The 26,008-nt window shown below is 50.7% G+C and overlaps 2 protein-coding genes across 6 annotated transcripts in view; one reads left to right on the top strand and one right to left on the bottom strand.

The window, feature by feature from the left end:
* Positions 1-4,973: 4,973 nt before the first annotated feature.
* LOC138807880 (glutathione peroxidase 3-like) lies at positions 4,974-14,353 on the top strand. The gene is made up of 5 exons (XM_069993666.1): positions 4,974-5,140; positions 10,692-10,845; positions 12,603-12,720; positions 13,034-13,133; positions 13,354-14,353. Exons 1-5 carry the CDS (start codon positions 5,054-5,056, stop codon positions 13,573-13,575), a joined length of 681 nt encoding a protein of 226 aa, XP_069849767.1. The 5' UTR covers positions 4,974-5,053; the 3' UTR covers positions 13,576-14,353.
* Positions 14,354-15,034: 681 nt separating this feature from the next.
* LOC138807879 (TNFAIP3-interacting protein 1-like) overlaps positions 15,035-26,008 on the bottom strand; it is a 53,285-nt gene continuing 42,311 nt past the window's right edge. For 4 of the 5 annotated variants that reach the window (XM_069993662.1, XM_069993660.1, XM_069993665.1 and 1 more), the window contains 7 exons: positions 25,870-25,998; positions 23,515-23,643; positions 22,039-22,164; positions 21,525-21,590; positions 21,065-21,256; positions 18,606-18,693; positions 15,035-15,715 (listed from right to left, as the gene is read on the bottom strand). In XM_069993662.1, the coding sequence (XP_069849763.1) occupies positions 15,684-15,715; positions 18,606-18,693; positions 21,065-21,256; positions 21,525-21,590; positions 22,039-22,164; positions 23,515-23,643; positions 25,870-25,998 (762 nt within the window). In that variant the 3' untranslated portion in view covers positions 15,035-15,683. Of the gene's footprint in view, positions 15,791-18,605; positions 18,694-21,064; positions 21,257-21,524; positions 21,591-22,038; positions 22,165-23,514; positions 23,644-25,869; positions 25,999-26,008 lie in introns of all 5 variants that reach the window. The other variant, XM_069993664.1, reaches the window with a different exon arrangement.

Here is a 26,008-nt window from a genome sequence, read left to right as displayed (position 1 = left end):
ATTTTCTTTGCTTTAAGTCTTATACTACCTTAACAGTCACAACCTTCAGTAAAAAGAAAAATAAAAGAAAGAGCAGCTTTTTCTTCCTGATCATGTCTGTTTGCCCAAATTGATAAGTGTATTGTGAGTTTCTTAAATAAAGGATATGTTGTCTAGTGTTGGTGGCTCACACCTGTAATCCTAGCTACTCAGAAGGCTGAGTTTGAGGATCACAGTTCAAAGCCAGCCTGGGCAGGAAAGTGTGTGAGACTCTTATCTCCAATAAACTCCCAAAAGAATCAGAAGTAGAACTGTGGCTCAAATGGTAGAGTGTCAGCTTTGAGCAAAAGCGACTAAGGGACAGTGCCCTGAGTTCAAGCCCCAGGACTCGCACACATACATACACACAAAACCCCAAAGTGTATTTCTCAGAGAAATACAGTTATCCGCCAGCCATCAGTGGCTCATGCCTGTAATCCTAGCTACTAAGGAGACTGAGATCTGAGGATCGAGGTTCAAAGCCAACCCCGGGCAGGAAAGTCCATGAGACTCTTATCTCCAATTAATCACCAGAAAACTGGAAGTGGTGCTGTGGCTCAAGTGGTAGAGTGCTAACCTTGAGCTGAAGAGCTGAAGGACAGTGCCCAGGCCCAGAGTTCAAGCCCCACCACTGACTAAAATAAAAAAGAATGATTACACATACCAGGTGCTCGATCAAAGGTAAGCTTATAACCTTAGGTGAATTTGAGCCAAGTACTAACTGACTTTTTCACCACAAATACCCTAGACCCATTGCACCTATTTTCTGATGTGTCTGCACCCTTGAGTGGGTTTGTGTACTATTTTTTATTCACTTTGCTTTACTAATAAACTTTCTTGGTCCCTGCCTCAATGTGTCCTAAAATTCCTGTGTGTGTGTGTGTGTGTGTAGGGATGGGAGCTAATAGCTAAAGGTAAGCTAGCCACTGGTGGTTCACACTTGTAATCCTAACCACTGAGGAGGCTGAGATCTGAGGATGGTGGTTCAAAGCCAGCCTAGGCAGGAAAGTCTGCAAGACTCTTATCTCCAACGAACCACCAGAAAACTGGAAGTGGAGTTGTGGCTCAAAGCAGTAGAGTGCTAACCTTGAGCAAAAGAACTCAGTGCCCAAGCCCTGAGTTCAAGCCCTACAACTGACAAAAAAAGAAAAAAATAGCTAAAGTGTAGGTTTGATTTCTAAAACAACAACTTTAAAAATTGGTAAGGGTTGAACATATTGTGAATGAAATAGAGCAGCTGAATCCAGCATTTTCAATGATATGAACTGTATCTCAATAAAGTTGTTTAAAAGTTTTAAAAAAAAAAAAGGCTGAGCACCCATGGCCCTTGCCTGTAATCCTAACTACTCAGGAGGCTGAGATTTGAGAATTGTGGTTTGAAGCCAGTGAAAAAGCCAGGGGACAGTACCTGTGACATTAGCAGAGAGCCCCAAGGCCTAACAGAAAAATGATTAGAGTGGCAGGTAGAAAGAGTTGGAAGAACGGCCATCCAGTGCAGCCAAAGTAGACAGAGTAAGAAGAGCATGGCACAGATGAAGTGGGTGGATTTGGAGGGCATTCTCTGAAGCGTTAAGGAATCTGAACTTTAACCTGAGAGCAATTAGAAGTTGCCTGGTGCTGAACAACATCTTTCCAAACATTCATCTCCGGGAACAAACGAACCAAATGTACTAAAAAAGACTGCTGATCAAAAGACTGTGGGGCCAGGAATATGGCTCAGTGGTAGAATGCTCACCTGGCATGCATGAAGCCCCGGGTTCGATTCCTCAGTATCACATACACAGAAAAAGCCAAAAGTGGTGCTGTGGCTCAAATGGTGAGGGTTAGCCTTGAACAAAAGAAGCTCAGGGATAGTGCCCAAGCTCTGAGTTTAAGCCTCAGGACTGGCAGAAAAAAAAAAAGAAAAAGAGAGTGTGCATACCAGTACTGGTGGCTCATGTCTGTAATCCTAGCTACTCAGGAGGATGAGATCTGAGGATCGCGGTTCAAAGCCACCCTGGGCAGGAGGGACCATGAGACTCCTATCTCCAATAAAACCACCAGAAAACCGGAAGTGGCGCTGTGGCTCAAGTGGTAGAGCGCTAGCCTTGAGCTGAAGAGCTGAGGGACAGCGCCCAAGCCCAGAGTTCAAGCTCCACGACTGACCAAAAAAAAAAAAAAAGGGGGGGGGGCGGTTTATGCATCAGAGATCTCTGGGGTGACACAGGTGAGGCGTCTTAGGTGGGCTGGCTTCTGAGGGGGAGTAGCACCTCATTGGTCTTGAGGGACTTTCTCTAGAGGAGACAGAAGGGACAAAGAGAGGCCTGAGGCGCTACCCCTGGATTGCTGTGCAGCCACAGACAAGTCACTTTCCCTCTCTGGATCTCAACTCATCTGTTACACCAAGGGCATAAGCCACCAGCGCCCGGCTAAACCCCCCCTTTTTTATGTGCCAGTACTGGGGCTTGTACTGAGTACCTCTGGTATTTGTGTGGCTTCTTTTATTTATTTTTCTCGCTTAAGACTGGTACTCTAACACTTTCAGCCTTTTGGTGGTTATTGGCCATAAGAGTGTCATGGACTTATTTTTGCCTGAGCTGGCTTAGAACTGAGATCCTCAGTTCTCATGAGGCCTTTGGAATAGTAAGGATTACAGGCGTGAGCCACCGGCACCCTGCCTGCATACCCCTTTGAGGACAAGGACTACAATTTCTAGAAAACTCTTTGAACTTCCCTCAGGGTGCTTGACATGTTATTAGGCATAAACTCCAAGGGTAACCGGAGGCCTACAGACGCTAATCAACAATAGGTTTCTGACAAACACCATATACAGATGTTTGTGCCTTTGGGTAAGTATGAACCTCAAAAGACAACAGAATGTAGAGAAAACTCCAGACTGGCGTCTAAAGACCTGGATTCTGGTCCTTTTTTTTTTAACCACCAATTTGTTGTGAAAACTTGAGTAAATTGTTCTCTGTCTCCAAGTTGCCCTAAATTGTGGTGTTAGAGTAAATAACATTTATGGAACACATATTTTGGGTCAGCCGGTCTCTGCCTTGTGCATTTAAAGACTTACTAGTCTTCAAGGTTTCCTCCACGTCAACATGCTGTGGTTTGAGGAAAAGGAAACTGTGAAGAATGGGAACAGATCTTCCACCATACCACGAGGACACTGATTTCCTGAATTACAGTGAAGACATAGTGTCTCAAGAGAGAGGAGATTTCTAGAGAGTACCTAGGTCTAGGACTCACATCAACAAGCCTAAAGCCAGGCAGGCTCAGAACCTGCTTTAGAGGAAGGCCAATTCTCTGCCTCTTCTCCCCATCCCCTCAATGACTGTGGGGTGGGGATGGGGGTGAGGGGCTCTTCCCAGCTGCCCAGTCACAAGCTCTGCTTCCCTGTCAACAGAAGTGTGCTTGGACAGTCCAGACCTATAGCTGCCTGGCCTGACTGGTAAGTATTTCCGAGCAAAAACCAATGTAATGATTGATTATAGCAAACATTTAAACACCTGCTGTGTACTAAGCCCTGGGCCAACTATTCCTCACGAGTCTCCAAAGAGTCCTGGGCTAAGTCCATCACTTAAAAGCATACCATCCAACTTGAGCCAGAAGGGCCTTAGAGATCGTTAAACAATCCCATCATCACACAGTTGGGGAAACTGAGGCATAGAGAGGGGAAAGTAATGTGCTCAAGATTGTACAGGTAAACTACTGGTAAACATTCAGGGTGTTTTTCTGTGGGGTGGTGGTACTGGTGTTTGAACTCAGATCCTCACACTTGATAGACAGGTACTTTACTACTTGAATTATTATTAGTTATTATTTATTACTTTTATTATTTTGGATAGGGCTTTTTTTTTTTTTTTTTGCCTGTCGTGGGGCCTGAACTCTGGGCCTGGGCTCTGTCTCTCAGCTCTTCAGCTCAAAGCTAGCGCTCTACCACTTGTGCTACAGCACCACTTCTGGCTTTTTCTGCTTATGTGGTGCCGAGGAATCGAACCCAGGGCCTCATGCATGCAAGGCAAGCACTCTACCACTGAGCCACCTTCCCAGCCCAGTGTCTTATATTTTTGTCTCAAGCCATCTTCAGATTGCAATTCTCCTACCTTTGTCTTCCATGTATCTGGAATTACAGATGAATGATTTATTGAGATGGAATCGTCCTAACTTTTCCTTTTTTCTTTGTCAGTCCTGGGGCTTGAACTCAGGCCCTGGGCACTGTCAGCTTCTTTTGCTCAAAGCTAGTGCTCTACCACTTGAGCCACAGCACCACTTCTAGACTTTTCTGTGTATGTGGTACTGAGGACTCAAACCCAGGACTTCATGCATGCTAGTCAAGCACTCTCCCACTAAGCCACATCCTTCCTAACTCTTGTTTTTTTTCTGGCCTGTGGCTTATCTCCAACCGCAATCTTCCTGATCTCTGTGTCCCATAAACATATAATTTTTATATGTCAATTAAAAGAGGACAGACAGAAAGACATATTACATGGGAATAAGTGTATCTAGCTCGTGTCTCCGTGCCTCCTACCTAGGGAGGAAGGGCTCATTCCAAACCCCAGCGCCCCACACTTCCCTTCCTACGCTTCCTGTAGGTCTAAGTTCAAATCTTGCTGAAAATGTAAATACTCAAATCCTGGGCAGGACCAGAGATGGATGCTTTTAAAGTCCAGGGTTAAGAATTGCCTTCCAGAGCCTAACTTTCCATCAGTTTCTGGTGGGGGGGGGGGCTCTTGACCCCCACTGGCCCTTGACTGGGCTTGGGCAAGGCTGTGCCCACGGAGGAGGGACCGGACTCCCGTGTCTCTGCCCAGACTTGCTGATGTCACTGTTGCCCGGGGCTGGGGAAGGGGAGGACGAGGGGGCAGGCCCGACTAAGCCCCTGAAATCCTAACCGCCCTGCGATTGGCTACTCGGGCCCCGGCCCGGCCGTGGATTGGTCATCGCTGAGCGCTTGAAAGGTGGCTGGGAGCTTGAGACACCTCAGACGGACAGTGGCTGGGGATCGGACCGCGTCCACGGCCAGCGAGCCCCGGGACGCGCTCAGCTCGCCATGGCCCGGTTCTTCCGAGCCTCCTGCCTCCTCTCCCTGTTCCTGGCCGGCTTCGTCCCGCCGGGCTGGGGACAAGAGAAATCGAGGGTGAGTTTGCTCTCCTCCAAGGGTGGGACATGGGGAATTGAACCCAGATCCCAGCTGTCCATGGCAGCAGCGGCCAGGCACCTGTGTTCCCAGGCTCCCCTCCAGAAGGGACGCCCTAAACTCTGCCTACTCCCCACCCTATGCGCCAGGGGGCACCCCCACTGTACACCCCCACTGGGGAGGGGTGATCATCATCTCTTCTCAGTTCCATCGAACTGAGTGGCAGAAGGGAGGGAGGGAGGGAGGGAAGGAGGGAGGGAGGGGGTGTCTGTCACACTGTCACCCCCAATGCCCTCTCCGGGTGCCCTGCTACATGCATATGGCATGGGTGCCAACCATCCCGCTTCAGGAGAGCCTGGAAAGGGTGGGGTACCACGGGGTGGGGGGGGACCCAGAGATTTGTCCTGGAGCTGGGCTCTACAGGGTCCCAGGGGAGGGAGGGGAGAAGCTGTTACCTGGCTGGTCCAGTCTTGGGGGGCTGCTGTTGCACCGCTCTTCTAGCCCAAGAACATCTGCAGGTGCAAATGTCCACGTGGACCCCCGGGGGGGCCTGGGGAGAAGAGTAGAGATCTGGGTCAGGAAGAGCTTTGGGACTGGCAGTGGGAGAACATTCTGGATTCCGAGTCTCCACCTCTAGGGTGGGACAGGGTTAGGGAGAAGTTAATGACTTCAGAGAGGCTGCTGGGAGAAGCTGCTGTCTCTCAGGGTTGCGGGTGGCTTCAGCACCTGAGCAAACCTGGTAGGCAGAGACAGAACTCCCCCCAGCCTGTCTGTCCCTAAGCTGGAGGGGGGACAGGGAGGGATGACCCGGTATGTGTCTCTCCTTGGTCAGGAGGGGGTGGGTAGGTCCTGAAAATCTCTCCTCTTCCCCAGGATGTGGGGGCAGAAAGCAGGAGTAGGGAGAGACCCAGAGAGACACTGTTACCCCCAACCTCCCAACACATACAAATGCACACGAGTGTGCATGCGCACGCACATACACACATGCAACATGCATAGGAATTCTCTGGGCCTTTGTTCTAAGATCTTCTATGTCCATGATGCTGTTCCAAAATTCTATCTACCTCTCATCCTAAAAGCAGGGTACTGCTGCCTGTTAAATGCCCCATCTTTTCTTCTTTTCCTTCCTTCCTTCTCTTTCTCTTTCTTTCATGCTAATACCAGTGTTTGATCTCAGTCTAGGCACTGTCCTTTAGCTTGATCACTCAAGGCTGGTGTCCTGTGACTTAAGCCACAGCTCCACTTCTGGCTTTTTTGCTGGCTAATTGGAGGTAAGAATCTCACAGACTTTCCTGCCCAGGCTGGCTTTGAACTTTGATCTTCAGATCTCAGTGTGAGCTATCAGCACCCAGCACAAACCTGTACTCTCAGCCTAAAATCCAGTAGTCTTCCTCTCCTTGGTGTCAAGTATAAAGACTGTATGACTTCAAAATCCTTCTTTCTCCCAGCCTTGTTCCTAACCAATGGCTCAGAAAGTATTTTTTTTTTCCTGAGCTAGGCACTGGTGGCTTACTCCTCTGATCCTAGCTACTCAGGAGGCAGAGATGTGAGGATCGTGGTTCAAAGCCAGCTCAGGCAGGAAAGTTGGTGAGACTCTTACCTCCAATTAACCACCAGAAAACAGGAAGTGGCACTGTGGCTCAAAATGGTAGAGTGCTAGCCTTGAGCAAAAGAGCTCAGGCCCTGAGTTCAAGCCTCACAATCCCCCCCCACACACACACAGAATACACAATAGTGTGAGGTGGTGGGTAGACAGGCCAGCCCCATGGGGTCAGTCGTACCTTGTCAGCTCAAGGAAAGCCAGGGAGGGGAAGATTCTGTTCTGCCCTTGGAAGGCTGAAGGTAAGACTCTGTGACTGATCAGAGTCACCTGTTTGCTAAAGAATTCTGGGAAGGACTGGATGGATCTGGAGAGAACAGGGTCAAGTTTTGGGGTCAGTGTGATCCTATCATACACAGCCAGCCAGGACTTGCTGGCTAATGGCGGCCTGGCCATGCCCATGTTCCCTCCCAAGTCCTTGGAGTTACGATGCCCTAGTACATGCCCCCAAGACAAAGGCATGGGGAGGGACCACATGGGGAATGGAGTGGGCCAAAGGTGACTCAGCTCCCAGATGTTTTCCACCTCCTAACTCCAAGGGAGGGGATAGCACAGAGGGAACCCTCCTTTTCTTGCTGTGTTCCCTCAGTCCAGCTTATGGCTGCCCAGGCTCCTTGTCCTTGCTCTAGACAAAAAGACTGTGCAGAAGCTGCAGAGACTAAACAGCTGCTGACGTGCCTGGGATCCTAGTAACCGCTGGTTTCTAGGTGACTAGGCAGAGAGAATCATGGAACCACAGGCTGACGTCAAGGCTTGAAGGGCTCTTAAGACAGCCCTGAATCGGACGCCATCTTCCAGTGGAGGATCTGGAGGCCGGAAGGGAAAAAGGATGCTCACCCAGAGTGAGAGATGTGTCGAGGCCTAGACGGCTCCAGCCTTCCAGGCTAGCTTTCCTTTCCCAGCAATCCCACCAATGGATGTGGTAGGATGGGAGAGAAGGAAGTCAAGGATCAACTGTCTTAGATAGCCAGGAGCCTGGCTAAGTGTCATTCTCCACACCCTCCCCATCAGAAACTCCTCTCTTTTCTGGTGTGTGTGTGGGGGGAGGGGGGGAGAGGCCCCTCCCCCTGTTGCCTGTCTCCTCTTCCTACAAGGCACTGGGCTGTAACTCCGCCCACCAAGGACCACCCTCTGATCTCTGCTAACCCAATCCTACAGCGTTGAGTCTCAACGGCCACAGTAGAAAGCCTAAAGGTTGTCACTGGCGCCTCCCCACAGAAATAAGTCATCCAGTGCTTTTCCCTTCCCTACCCAGAACTTAATGAGGGGACCCTCTCTCACCCCATCCCTACCTGAAAACTGTGCCCCAAAGGTAATCCAACCCTTGTTAAGAAGCCCTGGTTATTTAGTTAATCTCATAGCCATGGCTTTTCTCCTCACCATTTCTCAGAGATCAAGTTCAGATCAGACTGGAGGAGAAGGGGAGGCTTGCTGTGGTGTGCTGAGATTCTATGATCTCATTGCCAGGTCTCTGTGGCCAGCTAGAGTGCTGTTTGTACTCTGGTCTGTTTGTATTGTGTGTGTGTGTGTGTGTGTGTGCCAGTCCTGGGCACTGTCCCTGAGCTGTTTTACTCAAAGCTAGTGCTCTCCTACTTGAGCCACAGCACCATTTCTGGTTTTTCTGGTGTGGTTCATTACAGATAAGAATCTCACAGACTTATCCTACCCAGGCTGGCTTTGAACCAGAATCCTCAGATCTCAGCTAGGATTACAGGCGTGAGTCACAGGCACTTGACTTCGGTTTGCATTTTAAGGCAAAAGCCAGACCGATCTGGGGCAGGAGGAATGCTGAGCTGAAGTCTAGGCCCTGCCCCCAGCACCCACATGAAGTCATGGGGTGTGGAATATTAGACTCATGGAAAGTAGGGAATTTGCACCAGAGCCAAGAAGAGAGCTGGCAATGGCTGAGGAATGACCTGGCAGAGGCAGGCCAGCTTGCCCTGGCTCAGGGATGTGGTAACCCTGACCCAGGAGGCTTTCCTGAGCCCCAAATGGGGACACACCCTGCCTTCCAGGTGACGTCCTTCATCAATTAGACTGAGGTGTGTGTGTGGGGGGGGGGGCGGAACCTTATCTCAGGATCAAGTTTTCCAGAACGCTGATCTCTCTTATCTCTCATACCAAGTTTACACTGCAATTATTCCTGATCTCTCCTCCTGGGCCCTAAAGATCATGGGCAGTGGCTTCAAGCTTTTTCCTTACTATTAGGTCCCATCCAATGACACTTTGACACTGGGATGAGGTTTGGGGGTGTCATAGGCAGTATCCTGCTGGCTAGCATCAGTGCCTTTCTTCCTCTCTGATACTGGTGACCCTCTGTGATGAGAGCAGTTGACTTATTTCAAGGTAAGGCCTTGGGAAGACAAAGGGCTAGTTTAAGATCCCCCAGAGCTGATGGAGCTGCAGGTGAAACTCAGGTCTTGCAGCTCACTCCACAGTGCTAGGCTCCATCCTTCCCCATCTTGGAGGCTGACTAGGAGGGGAAGGTGGGCAGACTGGAAGGTGTATTGATTGTCCATGCATGTGGAACAGCTATTAAACGCTAGGCATGGGACTTTTGTCTTTCTGTCGCATATAGAGCCTTTCCCCATTCCAGACCTCATCTTGGCCATTGAATTCCCCTCTCCCTAAACACTTCCTCCTTTCTGTCCAGCTTTTTTTTTTTGGCCAGTCCTGGGACTTGAACTCAGGGCCTGGGCACTCTTCCTGAGCTGCTTTTGCTCAAGGCTAGCACTCTACCCCTTGAGCCACAGCGCCACTTCTGACTTTTTCTGATTATGTGGTACTGAGGAATCGAACTCAGGGCTTCATGCATGGGAGGCAAGCACTCTACCACTAAGCCACATTCCAAGCCCTGACCAGCTTTTTCCTTCACAGTAGCCTAAGCCTGGGCTATTACAGTAGCCACCCAATCATCTCCTTGGCTCATCCCCAGAACCCAACTACGAGCTCCATCTGGGCCACTACCTTCCAAGCTTGGTAAATGCTCTTCAATTGACATGGATGTGGAGATCATTATTCCTAAGTCATTTCTCAGTGCTTCCCATCAACACTTGTGCCCTCAGAATCAATACCAAAGCTGGGCACTGGTGGCACATGCCTGTAATTTAAACTATTCAAGAAGCTAAGATCATGGGCTGGCAATGTGGCTTAGTGGTAGAGTGCTTGCCTAGCATGCATGAAGCCCCGAGTTCGATTCCTCAGTACCACTTAAACAGAAAAAGTTGGAAGTGACTCTGTGGCTCAGGTAGTAGAGTGCTAGCCTTGAGCTCAGGGACAGTGCCTAGGTCCAGTTCAAGTCCCAGGACTGGCAAAAACAAAAAAAGCAGCAGCAGCTAAGTTCTGAGGATCACAGTTCCAAGCCTGCCCAGGAAGGAAAATCCATGAGACTCTTATGATCTCCAATGAACCACCAAAAAGCTGGAAGTGGAGCTATGGCTCAAGTGGTAGAGCATTAGCCTTGAACACAAGAGCTTAGGGAGGGGCTGGGAATGTGGCTTAATAGTAGAGTGCTTGCCTAGCCTGACTCCTCAGTACCACATAAACAGAAAAAGCCGTAAGTGGCACTATGGCTCAAGTGGTAGAGTGCTAGCCTTGAGTGAAAGAAGCTCAGGGACAGTGCCCAGGACCTGAGTTCAAGCCCCAGGACTGACAAAAAAAAACCAAAAAGCTTCAGGACAGCACCCTGACATTCAAAACTCAGAACTGTCTGTCTCTGTCTCTGTCTCTGTCTCTGTCTCTCTCTCTCTCTCACACACACACACACACACACACACACGAATCATTATCAAATATTCTATGACCAGTTCTATTTCCAGTGTGGACCTGGGCCAGCCACTCTCTCTGGGGAATCTCCCGTTCACTTGAAGGTGGACAACTGGACAACTGAACAACTATCCCAGCCAGCATCCTTCCAGCCTAACTGCTCTGTTTCTGGTTTTTCTCTCTCAGACTGACTGCCATGATGGCGTGAGCGGCACCATCTACGAGTACGGGGCCCTCACCATTGATGGAGAGGAGTACATCCCCTTTAAGCAGTACGCTGGCAAATACGTCCTCTTTGTCAATGTAGCCAGCTACTGAGGTTTGACAGACCAATACATTGGTAAGAGCCCATCCTCCTCTGATTTCGCCACTCAGGCACACTTCAATCACAGGAGCTTCTGGGTCAGGAAAAAAGGAGGTGGTGGTGGCTAAGGGGTTCCAAACCCATATCCCCAAACTCTACTATATTCCCCATGTTTCTGAAGTCTGTCAGGTAAGCCTGATGTCTGATTGCTTTTGAATACATTCTAGAAGATTCTAGATGCTTCTGATCCCTGAGCACTTCAGCTACCTTAAAAGCAAAGGGATGGGAGTTTGGCTCAGAGGTTCATCTTCCCCCAGCCTCATCTACCTTGGCCCAGTCTGGAGAACTGGCCACGGGGGCCCCAGCGTAAGGGGGATGGAGGGCAGGCCACATAGTACACTCTACAATAAGCTTTAAAGGAAATGTTGCTCAGCCAGCCCTTCTGCTCAATCAACAGATGAGGATACCAAGGCTCAATAGGGGAAAAACAAAACACCAACAAATTTAACCAGGGCCACAAAGCTAGCAGGGACAGAACTTGTCATTCGACCTGGGTCAAATGCTTCAAGACTCCTTATTGCCGGCTGTTGGTGGGTCACGCCTGTAATCCTAGCTACTCAGGAGGCTGAGATCTGAGGATCATAGTTCAAAGCCAGCCTGGGCACATAAGTCCCTGAGACTCTTATCTCCAATAAACCCCTAGAAAACCAGAAGTGGCACTGTGGCTCAAGTTGTAGAGCGCTTGCCTTGAGCTGAAGAGCACAGGGATAGCGCCCAAGCCCAGAGTTCAAGCCTCATGACCGACAAATAAAAAACAAAAACATAAAAACTTCCTTATCATCTCCTCCCTCCCCCCCACCCCCAACCCTGCTGGGGTAGAGGAAAGAGCCAAGGGTATAGGCTGGTCAAAGGCCTCTGACGGCACCCAGGAAAAGATCCACAGAATGCTGGCAGGGATTGGGAGTGGGGTGAGGGTTGGTCCTGAGTCTGTCTGATCCTCACAGGCGAATTCCTGTGGGAAGACAGCAGGGTGCAAGGCCCAGTGGTAGTAAGTGCTTTGTTCCAGATATTTGTCTAGATGCTAGAAAAAGCTAGACTGCATTTGAGCAAGAGACAGGCTAGACATTGCATATAAGGCCAGGAGAGGTTAAGGAAACTCAAGGAGCTGGCCAAGACCTTGTTTTGGTTCCTGAATTCCCAGAAGAGTTGTAAGCCCCGCCCCCCCAGTATCCCCAAGGAAGGCCTCTGCTTTCTGTCCAAGGATCTTGCTCCTGAATGTTCTTTAGAGTTGTTGTCCTTGGCTAACCAGCCCAGTTACTGGGCCCTGTGCAGTGGGCTAGAGACTGTTTTTTTCTGTGCCAGCCCTGGGACTTGAACTCAGGGCCTGGGCACTGTCCCTGAGCATTCTTCGAAGCTGACTACTTGAACTATACATAGCTCCACTTCCAGCTTTTTGGTGGTTAGTTGGAGATAAGAATCGCATGGACTTTGCTGCCTGGGCTGACTCTGAACTGCAAACCCTCAGATCTCAGCCTCTTGAGTAGCTTGACAGGCATGAGCCACTGGTGCCTGATAAGATTATTTGAGAAAGGTTATTTCTCTCTTCTCCCCAATCTCCGATCCACCCACCGCAGGACCTAAATCCCAGCACTGCCTCAAATTCACTGGGTGATGCTGGGCAAGTCCCTTCCTCCTCAGGCATCTGGTTTCAGCTGTCCAATGGGTGGGCAGCGGCAGCGGGGCCACGAGGCGGCTTCCTCACCAGGCTCTCCCACCTCTGCTCTCTGGTTTAGAACTGAATGCACTACAAGAAGAACTTGCACCATTTGGTCTGGTCATTCTGGGCTTCCCTTGCAACCAATTCGGAAAACAGGAGCCAGGAGAGAATTCAGAGATCCTACCCAGCCTCAAGTGAGTGTGTGCCCTGTGACCCCGGGAAGCCATGAGCTCCAGACGGAACCCTAGGCCACTCAGGGCCACTCCCTGTTTAGTTGGGGGAGGGGCAGGAAGAGAGCAAAGGATGGCTGAATATACAGGGCACGGCAGGAATTGAGGGTGGTTCTGAGGGGTACAGGGTGTGGGGGGTACTGAGAAGGGACCTAGCTGATGACCCCAAACCCGTGTTCTGCCTATGCACCTTCAACCGTCAGTGGCTTCCTCATACTTCATCCTGCTTTGTCCCTTCCCTCATTCTGATCTGTATTTGCCTCCTCATCCCTCACAGGTACGTCCGGCCTGGTGGGGGCTTCGTCCCTAATTTCCAACTCTTTGAGAAAGGCGACGTGAATGGGGAGAAGGAGCAGAAGTTCTACACTTTCCTAAAGGTGAGTGCGCAGCCTGGTGGGAAGCGTGGCCTGCTGACCCTGGCCGCTGGCTCCAGCCCCCAGATGAGGCCTGGGAGGGACAGGCCAAGGACCTCAGAATCTTCTAGTCACCCTTCAGACTGGCAGTGTCTTGGGTCTATCCCTCCCGGAGGCCTGGGGAGGATGGTGGGATGGAGGGCTCCGGGCGGGACCTCAAGCTCTTCCTCCATCCCTGTCCCAGAACTCCTGCCCTCCCACCGCGGAGCTCCTGGGTTCGCCCGGCCGCCTCTTCTGGGAGCCCATGAAGGTCCATGACATCCGCTGGAACTTTGAGAAGTTCCTGGTGGGGCCCGATGGCAAACCCGTCATGCGCTGGTACCACCGCACCACCGTCAGCAACGTCAAGATGGACATCCTGGCTCACATGAGGCAGCAGGCAGCCCTGAGGGCCCAGGGGAAGTAACAGCCCCGCCCCGCCCACCACGCAGGGATGCTCTTCAGGAGGGAACCCCCCTTTCCAGCCATATCCTACCACCATAGACCACCCCGCCCTTTCTTCTTTTTTTACTACCCAAGTCCCCACCGTGGCACAATGTATGCACACAATTGCGTATACCACTGTGCTTGTGGGCATCTGCACACGAGCCTCCAATGTGTGACCATGTGTGTACATGCACACGAGGACACAGCCAAGCCTTACCTGTCCGAGCGCCCGAGGTGGTGTACCATGCACGAGCCTGGGCTGTGCGCAGGCTGACCCATAGTCCTTGCTCTCCATTTCTCTGTTCCAATAAAACCATTTACTTTCACCAGACCCCCAAGAAAAAAACCAGCAGCACTACGTTCAACTGGACTTCAACCTTGGGGTCAACTGCCTCAATGGTACCACTCAAGTCCTCCCTGACACTGCCCAGTCTCTTTCCTTCCTGAAGAGCCCACCCTTTCCCCCCTCCCCCCTAACCCTATCCCATAGTGCTCCCTGAGATCAGCCAAGGCAGATGTGAGAGTGAGGACCACGTACCCTGGGTCAGGCGTGGCATCTCCATGAGGGAGGGGCCCGAAGCCCTGGTGGGCGGGCCTCCCCTGAGCCTGTCTGTGGGGCCAGCCCTTAGTGCATTCAGGCTGACACCCCTGGGCAGGGATGCCACCCCGGCCTTCTGAGGATGTGCCCTCTCCTCTCACCCTGTCCACTGGCGCTTCTCACACCCGTCTGTCTGCCCAGTAAAGGCCTTTCTATAGCAGCTGAGTCTTCTGTGGTGCTTCCTCCTGCTTAGGGGATGGGGAAGGTGAAAGTCAAAGAAGAGATCTGATTGTGGCTTCTACTTAGGCCCATAACTGCTTCTCTGACTCAGCCTCTGGTGTTCACACACCCGTTCACATGGGCTCTCATCCTTGCTCGTAGTTCTCAGAGGGCTGAGTAGAGGTGTTGAGCCCAGGTCTCCTGGTGAGTGAAGTGAAAACTAGAATTTAAGCCAGGCACCAGTGGCTCACGCCTGTAATCCTAGCTACTTAGGAGGCTGAGATCTGAGGATCGTGGTTCAAAGCCAGCTCAGGCAGAAAAGTCCTTGAGAATCTTCTCTCCAATGAACCACTAGAAGTGGTGCCGTGGCTCAAAGTGGTAGAGTACTAGCCTTGAGCAAAAAAGAGACAGCTTAGGGACAGAGCCCAGGCCCTGAGTTCAAGCCCTATGATTGACAAAAACCAACCAACCAACCAAAAAAACTCCAAACACCAAAAAAACAGAAACCAGAATTTAAAGCCAGGTTTCCTGACTCTTTCCACTGCTCCATCTGATTGCCCCCCAAAGGTTCTCAGGAGGATGGGGAGAGGTGGGTAGTGGGAGGGGCCCAGGAGTACACTGACCAATGGAGAGGAGAACTGTAGTTCGGACATGAAATAAAGAATACCAGCCACAGAAGAGAGATCTTCCACTTGGATTTATGTCCAAAATCCATGCAAAAAAACAGGTGCCTGGAGGCAGCCACCCCAGTGCAGGCCGCTGGCACCACAAACCTCTAGCCGTGAGGGCCGAGGGCCCGGAGACTTCAGGCCCCTCAGCAGACATGGCTGGTGGCGCGGCCTCGATCCCAGGCTCTGATGGCTCTTGCAAGGCTACTGTGGGGTGGAGGTGGAGTGCCCAGCATCAGAATATCCACGGTTCTCTTGTGCTCTACAGACAAACCCACTCTTCCGCAGCTCCTCCCTGAGGTGAGGGCATAGACTATAGAACTTGGAGCAAAAATGATACACACACATACACACATTAATCGGATATGCGCCCAGATGGGCCCCAAACCACTTCTGTGTAGGTTTGAAAAGGAAGGGGGTCTGAGTTGCATCTCATTCGTAAAGGCTGATGTCCAGATGCTTTCTCAAAGGATGGCAGATCAAAGTCTCTCTCCACGTGGCGGTACGAGGCAGTAGTGAGTTCTTCCTGGCCCAACCAGAAGAGAAGCCCCAGTGGAGGGCCACTGGGTGAAGTCTCCCGAGTCTCTGGCTGGAGATGTGAGCTGACGGCTCCTGTCAGCCTCCCTTCTTGCCAAGGCTCTGGCCATACAGAGCCTGTAGCCTCTAGTTTTTGGGTAATCTGAGGTCAGCTGGCTCTGCAAGACGAAGGTGGAGCCAAATGACACAAGCTGGTCTCACTGAGGCCCCTCACTGTCATTTTTTTGCAGACTCTAAATAAACGAAAGCGTTGAGGACTTAACACATGGTGAGGGACGGTCAGTTCTCAAGTCTTAAGCTGCAAGCAGGGAGTACTTAGCTAGCCCTGAGTACTACTGAGTGCTGGGACTCTCCTTATGCAGTCCTCTCCAGCCCTGTGGAGCAGGCCAATTATGACCTTTCCATGGAGGAGGGAGATGGGACAAAGAGGGGTTTTTAAAAGACATGTCTGAAGTCCCAGATGTGGGCTGGGAATGTGGCTTAGAGGTAGAGTGCGTGCCTAGCATGCAGGAAGTCCTGGGTTCGATTCCTCACTACCACATAAATAGAAAAAGGTGGAAGTGGCACTGTGGCTAAGTGGTAGAGCTCCAGCCTTGAGCAAAAGCTCAGGGACAGTACCCAGGCCCTGAGTTCAAGTCCCAGGACTGGCAAGAAATAAACAACAACAACAACCCCCCCCACAAAACCCTAGATGTGGGAGGTAGTGAGCCCAGCCATTCTGGTTCCGGATTCCTGAAGTGAGCAGCTCCTGTGGAGGGCTGGCCCTCTCCTCTAGCCACCTTCTTCCACTTAACAACCAGACTCCGCAGATCCTCTGTGGAAAAGCATGGGAGTCCAATCCCTTGTAAGCACCAAGCCTCCCCACTTCTTTTAGCATCTGTCCTGTGGCCTCCGCTGGCTCTACACCTCCTGACACAGCTGGATCCATGTCTGTACACCTGTGACTCCTTTTCTAGAAAGTTCCGTGCCGTACTGAGATGGACTTGGCCTCCACGCTGCTCTCACTCACTAGGTAAGATTCTGTTCCCAGGGCCTCACAGGTGGGGCAGTGCCTCCTGCCTCATAGAGACATGCAGGGAGTGAAGACAGTCACTAGGCTCAGAGTCTCCTCTTGACTAGCAAATGTGGGAGGGCAAACTTCTTATGGTAGATACTGTGCCTGGAGGGAACTTATGTAAGACTCCAGGCCAGGTGTTGGTGGCTTATACCTATGATAACATGTACTCAGGAGGCTGAGATTGGAGGATGACGGTTCAAAGCCAGCCTTGGCAGGAAAGTCGACTAGACTCCATCTTCCAAAATAACCAGCAAAAAAAGCAAGGCCAGAGTCATGGCTCAAATGGTTGTGTACTAGCAGAGCAACACAAGGTCTTGAGTTCAAACCCTAGTACTGCCCTCCACAAAATATTCAATGCTATGTTTAGGATTCAGACTAGCCCAGCCCATCATACTCTACACCATATGGACCAGTCCACGTCTCACACCTTGTCTTGTTCCTCTATTACTCTTTTCTTTTGTTCTTGGCTGCAGCCATGCTATCCACTCAGATCCTTAAATTGAACACCATACTTCACTCTTATCGCAGTGTTATGGTTTAGATCTTAAATGTCCCCCAGAGGCCCATGTGCTAAAGGCTTAGTGGCCTGTCACGATGTCTTGCTATTGCAATGGAGCTGTTAGGAGTTGGTGCCTAGTGGAAGGAAGTGAGGTCACTGGAAGTACGCCTCAAAGCAGCGCCTTCCTGTTTTTCTTTCTGGCTTCCTGGCTGCTAGACCTCCACTGCCTCATACTCTTACCATAATGTGCTGGACCACTCCAGGCCCAAAGAGATAGGACCAAACCATCATGGGCTGAAAGCTCTCACTATGAGCCAAAACTTATCTTTCTCCTTACCAAGTGACCATCTCAGGTATTTTGTCCCAAAGACACAAAGCTAACAGGGTATTGCCATAAGAAGCAGGGTCAGAGGCTTGGAAGGTGGCTCAGTGGTAGAGTGCTTGCCCTGTGTGCATGAGGCCCTGGGTTTGATTCCTCAGCACCACATAAGCAGAAAAAGCTGGAAGTGGTGCTGTGGCTCAAGTGGTAGAGCATTAGCCTTGGGCTGAAAAGCTGAGGGACAGTGCCCAGGCCCAGAGTTCAGTCCCTGTGACCACCACCAACAAAAAACAAAAAACAAAAAAGGGGGGCCTGGGAAGGTGGTTCAGTGGTAGAGTGCTTGTCTTGCATGCATGAGGCCCTGGGTTCGATTCCTCAGCACCACATAAGCAGAAAAAGCTAGAAGTGGCACTGTGGCTCAAGTGGTAGGGCGCTAGCCTTGAGCTGAAGAGCTGAGGGACAGCGCCCAGACCCAGAGTTCAGGCCCCATGACTGACAAAAAAAAAAAAAAAAAAAAAAAGGAAGAAGCAGGGTCATTGCTGTGTTTGGAATTTGTGGTTTAGAAACCTTTGGAATGGGCTTGGTACTCTAGAAATAGCTTAGAATGATACATTCAGAATGTAATGGGTGAATCTGATAAGAACTCAGAAGAACAGCATGATAGTACGAATGCAAATAGTAAGGCCCAGGCTCATGAGCCTTCAGATGGGAATGAGGGCTCTTGGAAACTGGACAAGATGTCCCTCATGTTACAGCCTGGCAAAGAACTTGTCTATGTTTTGTCCGTGTCCTGAGACTTGTGTGAGGCTGAGTTTAAAGGTGATGGGCTAATTAATCTGGTAGAGGAATTTATAAGGCAGCACAGCATTTGAGTAGTGGCATGGCTACTGCTGATTGCTTCTTGGCCAATTTACTCTGAAAAATCAGGAACCATAAAAGAAAAAAAAGATCCCTGACTCCTCTTGCAGTGCCTGCCATGTATAAGGAATGAATGAAACACTTTCATTCTCTCACTCTGTAGTCAACATCACGTCCTTTTCAACACTAGTCCAGAAGCTGGACCTCGCCTTCACCAAGCTCAGAAAGTAACATTCCTAACCTGGGGCTTCCTGGTAGGGATGAAGTTGTCTCCCCCAGGAGGAGGCAAGCTTAGGGCCAGAGGACTAGACCTACCTGGTTCTGCAGGCCTGGCGGTGGGCAGCTCTACTTGGGAACTCTGATTTCGCATCCCTGCACAGGGTGGACGCCAGGTATATTCTGGCTGCAATGAAATGGAGGCTTACTCAATGACCACAATTGACAACAACATTGGAAGCTACAATGACACAATAGTACAAAATACTCATTAACCAAGTATAATTTAAACCTAACAACTATCCAGGTTAGGGCTGGGTATGTGGCTTAGTGATAGAGTGCTTGCCAAGCATACATGAAGCCCTGGGTTTAATTCCTGAGTACCACATACACAGAAAAAGCTAGAAGTGGCACTGTGGCTCAAGTGGTAGAGTGCTAGCCTTGAGCAAAAGAAGCTCAGGAACATTGCCCAGGCCCTGAGTTCAAGCCCCAGAACTGGGAAAGAAAGAAAGAAAGAAGGAAAGAAAGAAAGAAAGAAAGAAAGAAAGAAAGAAAGAAAGAAAGAAAGGAAGAAAGGAAGGAAGGAAGGAAGGAAGGAAGGAAGGAAGGAAGGAGGAAAGAAAGAAAGAAAGAAAGAAAGAAAGAAAGAAAGAAAGAAAGAAAGAAAGAAAGAAAGAAAGAAGGCAAGAAAGAAAGAAGGCAAGAAGGCAAACAACTATCCAGGTTTTCATTCTCAAATGAAGTATCTGAATCTCAGAAGGACTAGGAAACATCACCCAGCTAGGATGATGTTCAAAGCTTAGCTTTGAAGGAATGTCTCTGCAACTTCAGTTCGTCTTTTTTTTTTGGTCAGTCATGGGGCTTGAACTCTGGGCCTGGGCACTGTCCCTGAGCTCTTCAGCTCCAGGCAAGCATTTTACCACTTGAGCCACAGCGCCACTTCTGATTTTCTGGTGGTTTACTGGCAGTAAGAGCCTCACGGACTTTCCTGTCTGGGCTGGTTTTGAACCACAATCCTCAGATCTCAGCCTCCTGAGTAGCTAAGATTACAGGCGTGAGCCACCAGCACCTGGCTTTTTTTTTTTTTTTGTGCCAGTCCTGGGCTTGAACTCAGGGCCTAGATGCTGTCCTTGAGCTTCTTTTACTCAAAGCCATAGCCTCATTTCTAGCCTTTTGGTGGCTAATTGGTGATAAGAGTCTCATGGTCTTTCCTGCCAGGGCTGGCTTTAAACTCAGATCTCAGATCCTCAGATCTGGAAGATGTTAATAATAGAGAATGTCAGATGACACTGTATATGGGAGCTCCTTAAACTTTCTGCTTATTTTTCTGATACTCTAAACTGTTCTTAAAAATTGAATCTGTAAGCCAGGCGCCGGTGGCTCACACCTATAATCCTAGCTACTCAGGAGGCTGAGATCTGAGGATCATGGTTCAAAGCCAGCCCGGGCAGGAAAATCCATGAGACTCTTGTCTCCAATAAACCACTTGAAAATCAGAAGTGGTGCTGTGGCTCAAGTGGTAGAACACTTGCCTTGAGCTGAAGAGCGCAGGGTCAGCACCCAAGTTCAAGCCCCACGACCAACCAAAAAAAAAAAAAATTGAATCTGTACTTGGTTTGGGAAGAGGACAAGAAAGGGGAATGGGAGGGATAAATATGATGAAAATACATCAGAAGCATGAAGAAAATGTCACAGTATCCTGAACAATACAAAACTTAGAACTTAAATCTAAAACAGGAAACCAATGGTCATATGAAAGAAGTCTGAAGAAGACAGGAGTGTTGCCTGAGCTACAGTGTGGCAGGGACTGGGAGGAGAGGGGCAGGTGACAGAGCTCTTCAGAGAAAGAATGATAGGAAAGCAAGCCAAACAAGAGAAGAGGAATGGCCGGGCATTGGTGGCTCAGGCCTGTCACCCTAGCTACTCAGGAGGCTGAGATCTGAGGATTGCAGTTCAAAGCCAGACCGGGCAGGAAAGTCTGCGAGACTCTTATCTCCAATAAACCACCAGAAAATGAAGTGGAGCTGTGGCTCAAGTGGGAGAGTGCTTGCCTCTGGCTGAAGAGCTCAGGACAGCACCCAGGCCCAGAATTCAAGCCTCACAACCGAAAGAGAGAGAGAGAGAGAGGGAGAGAGAGAGAGAGAGAGAGAGAGAGAGAGAGAGGAAGAGAAAGAGAGAGAGGGAGAGAGAGAGAGAGAGAGAGAAGAGAGAGAGAGAGAGAGAGAGAGAGAGAGAGAGAGAGAGAGAGAGAGAGAGAGAGAGAGAGAGAGAATGGGGCAAAGAGAACATGAGAGGGAGACCAGGGTGAAGCTCCAAACTAGGTCCACATGAGGACAACACAAGCCAGGCTCCTGCTGGAGCCTCCCGTGGCCTCCTCCACTCTACACCATGACCCACTGCTGGCAGGGCCGCTGTGGCTGTAGAATCCTGGCACGTGGGAGAAGCAGGGCTCCTGCCAGCCATCAGCCTGCTGTCCAGACCAGGGCTCCTCACCCCTCCCTTGACCTCCCTCTCACCCTTGGGGTGTCCTGCAGGGAAGGAGGGGCACAAGGACTCACCAAATGGAAGAGGCGCAAATTGGGGTGTGGAGGTGGGTGCTCCATAGCCATAGGGGGCGGGGGATAGCGGATCTGGGACCAGTCCTCAAAGCCGTGGGGTGGCCCCATGGCTGGCATAGGAGGGTAGGCGTAGGGATAGGCCCCGCACAGGTGCTCCGGGTGGGGCTCCACGTGGTAGCGCTCTCCTGAGGCCTGCAAGAAAAGGCTCATCTGGCCCTGGCCTGTGGCACATCGGATGGGCCACCCCCAGTGGCAGCCAGCGGATCGCCCTACACCCAGAACCTAGTTCCCTCAAGGCAGGAGAGGCTGAGACATGGGCGGAGGGCACAGACTGTGGGCCACAGTGACCCACGATCTCCACACCTGGCACATCCTCAGCACTGTGTGCCAGTAATGCCGCCATCTACACCTTGTCACCTTGGCTGGCAGCAGGTGCCCTCTCCTTCCTCCAACCGCTCACCTTCGCTTTCCTCTTCTGCTGTTTCAGCGCTTCTTTGGCCTTCTCTTCATCTTTGAGCGCTTTCAGCTGGAGGAGGGGAGGGAAAAGCCTGTGTACACAGCTGGCTCTGGCCAGGCCAGGGTCTAGGGCACCTCTCTAGGGCCGGTGTGTTGGGCATCCCCAGGGGGCAGGGCAGAGTCCAGGCTGTTAGCTGTGTGGTGCCCGGGTGGACTGGACTCAGGTCAGGAGGGTTTGTGCATCTCTCTGTGAGCAAGTGCATGGATTTGTTTCTCTACAGCATCGACACCGACTACAGAAGTGCAGGGCTGGAGATGCTATTGAGTTAGACCTCCACATTACACAAAGGCCAGAGAGGGCACTGAACTTGTGAAGGTCCTAAAAGGAGTGTGGCAAAGAGCTGGAGACAGACCAGGTTGGGTGCTGACCCATCAAGGCCCCAGGTGCCCTCAGACCCTTCTCCCTCCTGTCTCCCATGAGGACAGGCTGATACCCTCCCTGGCCCAGGGGCTCCTACCTGGGCATTGGACGAGGTGACCTGAGCCTGCAATTTCTCCACCTGCTTCCTCAGCTCCTCCTTCTCCTCATTCATGCGCTCCCGGTCGCTGCGCTCTCTCTGGAAGTCCTCCTCAAAGATCTTCACCTGGAGGAACCACGGAAGGTGTCGGGGAGAGGGGGTCAGCTCTAAGCAGAGGCTTCCTGAGCTCAAGATCAGACCCCGCCTCTTCTGCATGGTCTTGGGGATGTCCTGGGGACTGGGATGGGCATACCCCCAGCTCTACCCCCAAACACACCCAGAATAATCCTGGATCTCACTCTTATGTTCTGGGCTCTAAGGCAGGCCTTTATTTAAACCGAGGTCCCATGGCTTATAATAAATAGGTTGAATGCCACCAGCCAATGCTTTCAGCTGCTAAGGCCCACACAGTGGAGGCCACAGAACTGGCATGGCAGAAGAATGAGGTTCGGGTTTGGCTAGCTGTGAGGGCAGAGGACCTGAACACTCTCCCCAGATTTGGACAAAGGTCAAGATGATTCAGGAAAGCTGGGCGGGCAGCATGCAATAGCATGGAACCACTTGGGAGCCCCATAACTTTTCCGTTTCCTTGCTGCTCCGTGACCCTCTAAGAGGGCATGTGTTTTAGACTAGTGGGTCGGTAATGCTTCTCCAGTACTTGCCCATCGCTGAGAAAGAGGACCCAAGTTCAGAGTCTTCATCTGTCAAAAAGCTGAGACATGGGGCTGGGAAGGTGGCTTAGTGGTAGAGTGCTTGCCTAGCATGCATAAACTCTTGGGTTCAATTCCTCAATACACAGAAAAAACCAGAAGTGGCACTGTGGCTCAAGTGGTAGAGTGCTTGCCTTGAGCACAGAGAGGCTCAAGGACAGTGCCCATGCCCTGAGTCTAAGGCCTAGGACCAGCAAAAAAAAAAAAAAAAAAAGTTGAGATGTGGGTGTTTACTATACTAAGCTCTTACGTTCTTTAATATTTGCGGGGAACAGGTTTTTCTATTGAAAACTGCATTCATTTTTCTTCCTTCCTTTTTAGGATTAAATTTAGAGTGCTCTAGCACTTGGCCCCTTTGCTTTTACTTTGTTTTGAGACAGGGTCATTAGCTAACTTTGCCCAGGCTGGTGGTGATTCACCTCTCCTTTCCATGCCTCCGCAGTAGCTGGGATTACAGGAGTGTTCCACCATGCCCTATCTAAAACTTACTTTTAATTTTAGATGAAATTCTCAAATGAAACAAAATATACATTGTTGAACACATGACTACAATACAAAGTGATTTTTGTTAAAGCCTTTTCCTAACTAGGTAAACAGGAGCTGGGAAGGAGGTGGGGGAGGGGCCCAGGGCTGGCTAGTAGAGGGATGTTGGAAGTTGGGGACATACAGCTGGAAAAGCTAAACTGGTAAGCACGCAGGGCCCAGGCCCACAGCTAGGGTCATGTGACGCCAAACCCATCTTGGCCCAGCCTCCCGGAATCCTCACCTGCTGTTTCAGCAGCTCATTCTGTGTGACCAGTTCCTGCTTCCTCAGGAGGGCTCCAGCTCCTTCAGGGCTCCCAAATGCTGATGGAGATGAAGGGGAGGCCTGGATGCTCAGAGCTTCCTCCAGGGCCTGGGGTTAGGGAAGAGACAGGACCATCAGCCCTGGAAGTCAGGCCGCTTTGGAGATCATCCTCAAGGACCCTCTTCTGGATAATAATCACACCACCAGTACCATGCAACAAATGATCTCCTGATCGGTAGCACTGTGTACCTAGCACTTCAAGGAAGCCTCATCACCACCCCATGAAGAAAGACTAGGATCACTGTCCCATTTCACAGATGTGAAAACTGAGGCTCAGAGACCTCAGTGACTTGCCCCAGGTCACACAGCTAGTAAGGGGCAACACAGGGACTGCAACCCAGTCTAGGATCTTAACTGGGGTCCTCAGGTAGGAGAGGATCTCTTTCTATAAATAGGTGTGGATCAATTCTTAGTACAGAGCTATGAAGAACCTCAGCATCCCTTCCCCCAACACCAGGGCGCCCTGCGTGCCCCGCTTCCCCCAACCTGTTCTTCCTTAGTTTCATGAGTTGAAACATCAATAATGAGACCATGAAAATAATCACACCTGTAAGCCTAGCTACTCAGGAGGCTGAATCTGAAAATCATGGTTCAAAGCCAGCCCAGGTAGGAAAGTCCATGAGACTCTTATCTCCAATTAACCACTAGAAAACCAGAAGAGGAGCTGTTGGCTTGTTACTTTACAACTCCTGACACCTCTCAGGCTGTTCACCCTTCATCTGCACCTGGACTTCAGCCCTTAGATAGCAGGACTCCCAGGACTATGGGCAAACAGAGATTTTCCTCAATGTAGACTCAGGCCTGAGGAGAACACTGAACCAGGAATAAATTCAGGATGCTCTGAGAAAAAGGAGCTCTCTTCTTTCCTCTCCTACTTCACCCCCCACATTTTTTTTGGGGGGGGGGCAGTTGTGGGGCTTGAACTCAGGGCCTGGGCGCTGTCCCTGAGCTTCTTTTGCTCAAGGCTAGCACTCTACTATGTGAGCAACAGTGCCACTTCTGGCTTTTTCTGTGTATGTGGTAGTGAGGAATCAAACCCAGGGCTTCATGCATGCTAGGCAGGAACTCTGCCACTGAGCCACAGTCCCAGCCAAGTCCTCCATTTTCTTCCATTTTCAGGATGCATAGATTGAGGTCCAGCCTCAGGCAAGAGACTGGCTTGAAATCATAGTCATGCCTTGCATGACTCATATACACAGGTATCTCTGTACACAGGTATCTCTGTCCTCAGGGGTGTGTGTGTGTGTGTGTGTGTGTGTGTGTGTGTATCTCTGTACACAGGTACTGGTGCTAGGCCTCATTCTCTCACTTGGTTTTTCCTCTCAAGGCTGGAGGGTCTACCATTTGAGCCACACTTCTACTTCTGTTTATTGTTTGTTTTTGGTTTTTTGCTGACTAATTAGAGATAGAATGTCTCACAGATTTTTCTGTCCAGGCTGGCTTCAAACTGTGATCCTCAGATCTCAGCTTCTAGAGTAGCTAGGATTACAGGCGTGAGGAACTAGCACCAGGTCTATCCTCAATTCTGCTAAGAAAATCTACAAGCCTGTCCTTCCAGTGGCAGGACAGCAATATGGGGAGATTATGCCTGCATTTAGACCTCCAAATCCCCTGGCTCTTCATGTGACACAGCCAATGGTTCTAAAAGAGCAATAACCACGGTTAGAGGGTTGTCCTAGCAGGGTGATGACCAGGAGGCAGAGGAAGGAGAAACAGCCAAAGAATAGACTGAGCAGTAAGTGGCACAACTCCCCAGGCCTGTGGAGAACAAAACACTTCCTCTCCCAGCTCTATCATCATGCTGGCTCCTCCCAGACCCACAGAGGAAGGTGAGTTGCGCTGTGATGATGCTAATCAGCCTGCAGGCAGCAAAATGAGGCCCTGGGAGGCTCAGCTTAACTAATCTAAACACAGAGAAGCTGAATCAGAACTAGAGCCACCTTGCGACATGGCGGCCATATTGCTACCCACCCTGGCTCAGGCCAGAAGGTTTCTGCTTTATCAGCCTTCACTTGGGGTGCCCCACCTCCTGGACCCTACTTCATAGGGCTGAGAAAACTCATCCTCTCCCTCCAGTGAGCAGTCCTGAACACACGCTCAGTGCCAGCAGTGAGGGAGGCACAGGGTACATGCTTCCCAATGTGGTAAGGACGGGCAGAGGGGGTGGAAACTGTGGTCACCCTCCTGAGCTGGGGGCTCAGGCAATGGAGTGGGTCTGGCATCTGGGCTCAGGGTAGCCTTCTCCATTCAGGGGACCAGGGCCAAGACACCCACCTTGTTCAGCCGCTGGATCTCCTTTTCGTGGTACTCGCGCTGCCGGGTGAGTGGGCCTAGCTGGTCCTGCAGGTACTTGACCCGCTGCTGCAGCTCCTGGGCCTCTGCCGTCAGCTGCTCCTTGTTTGTCTGCAGCGAG

Source organism: Dipodomys merriami, unplaced genomic scaffold (genome assembly GCF_024711535.1).
Source record: "Dipodomys merriami isolate MVZ:Mamm:240054 unplaced genomic scaffold, mDipMer1.0.p SCAF_44, whole genome shotgun sequence".
In the NCBI taxonomy this organism is placed as follows: domain Eukaryota; kingdom Metazoa; phylum Chordata; class Mammalia; order Rodentia; family Heteromyidae; genus Dipodomys; species Dipodomys merriami.
Note: the sequence above shows the minus strand (reverse complement) of the source record. Positions and strands in the feature narration are given on the sequence as shown.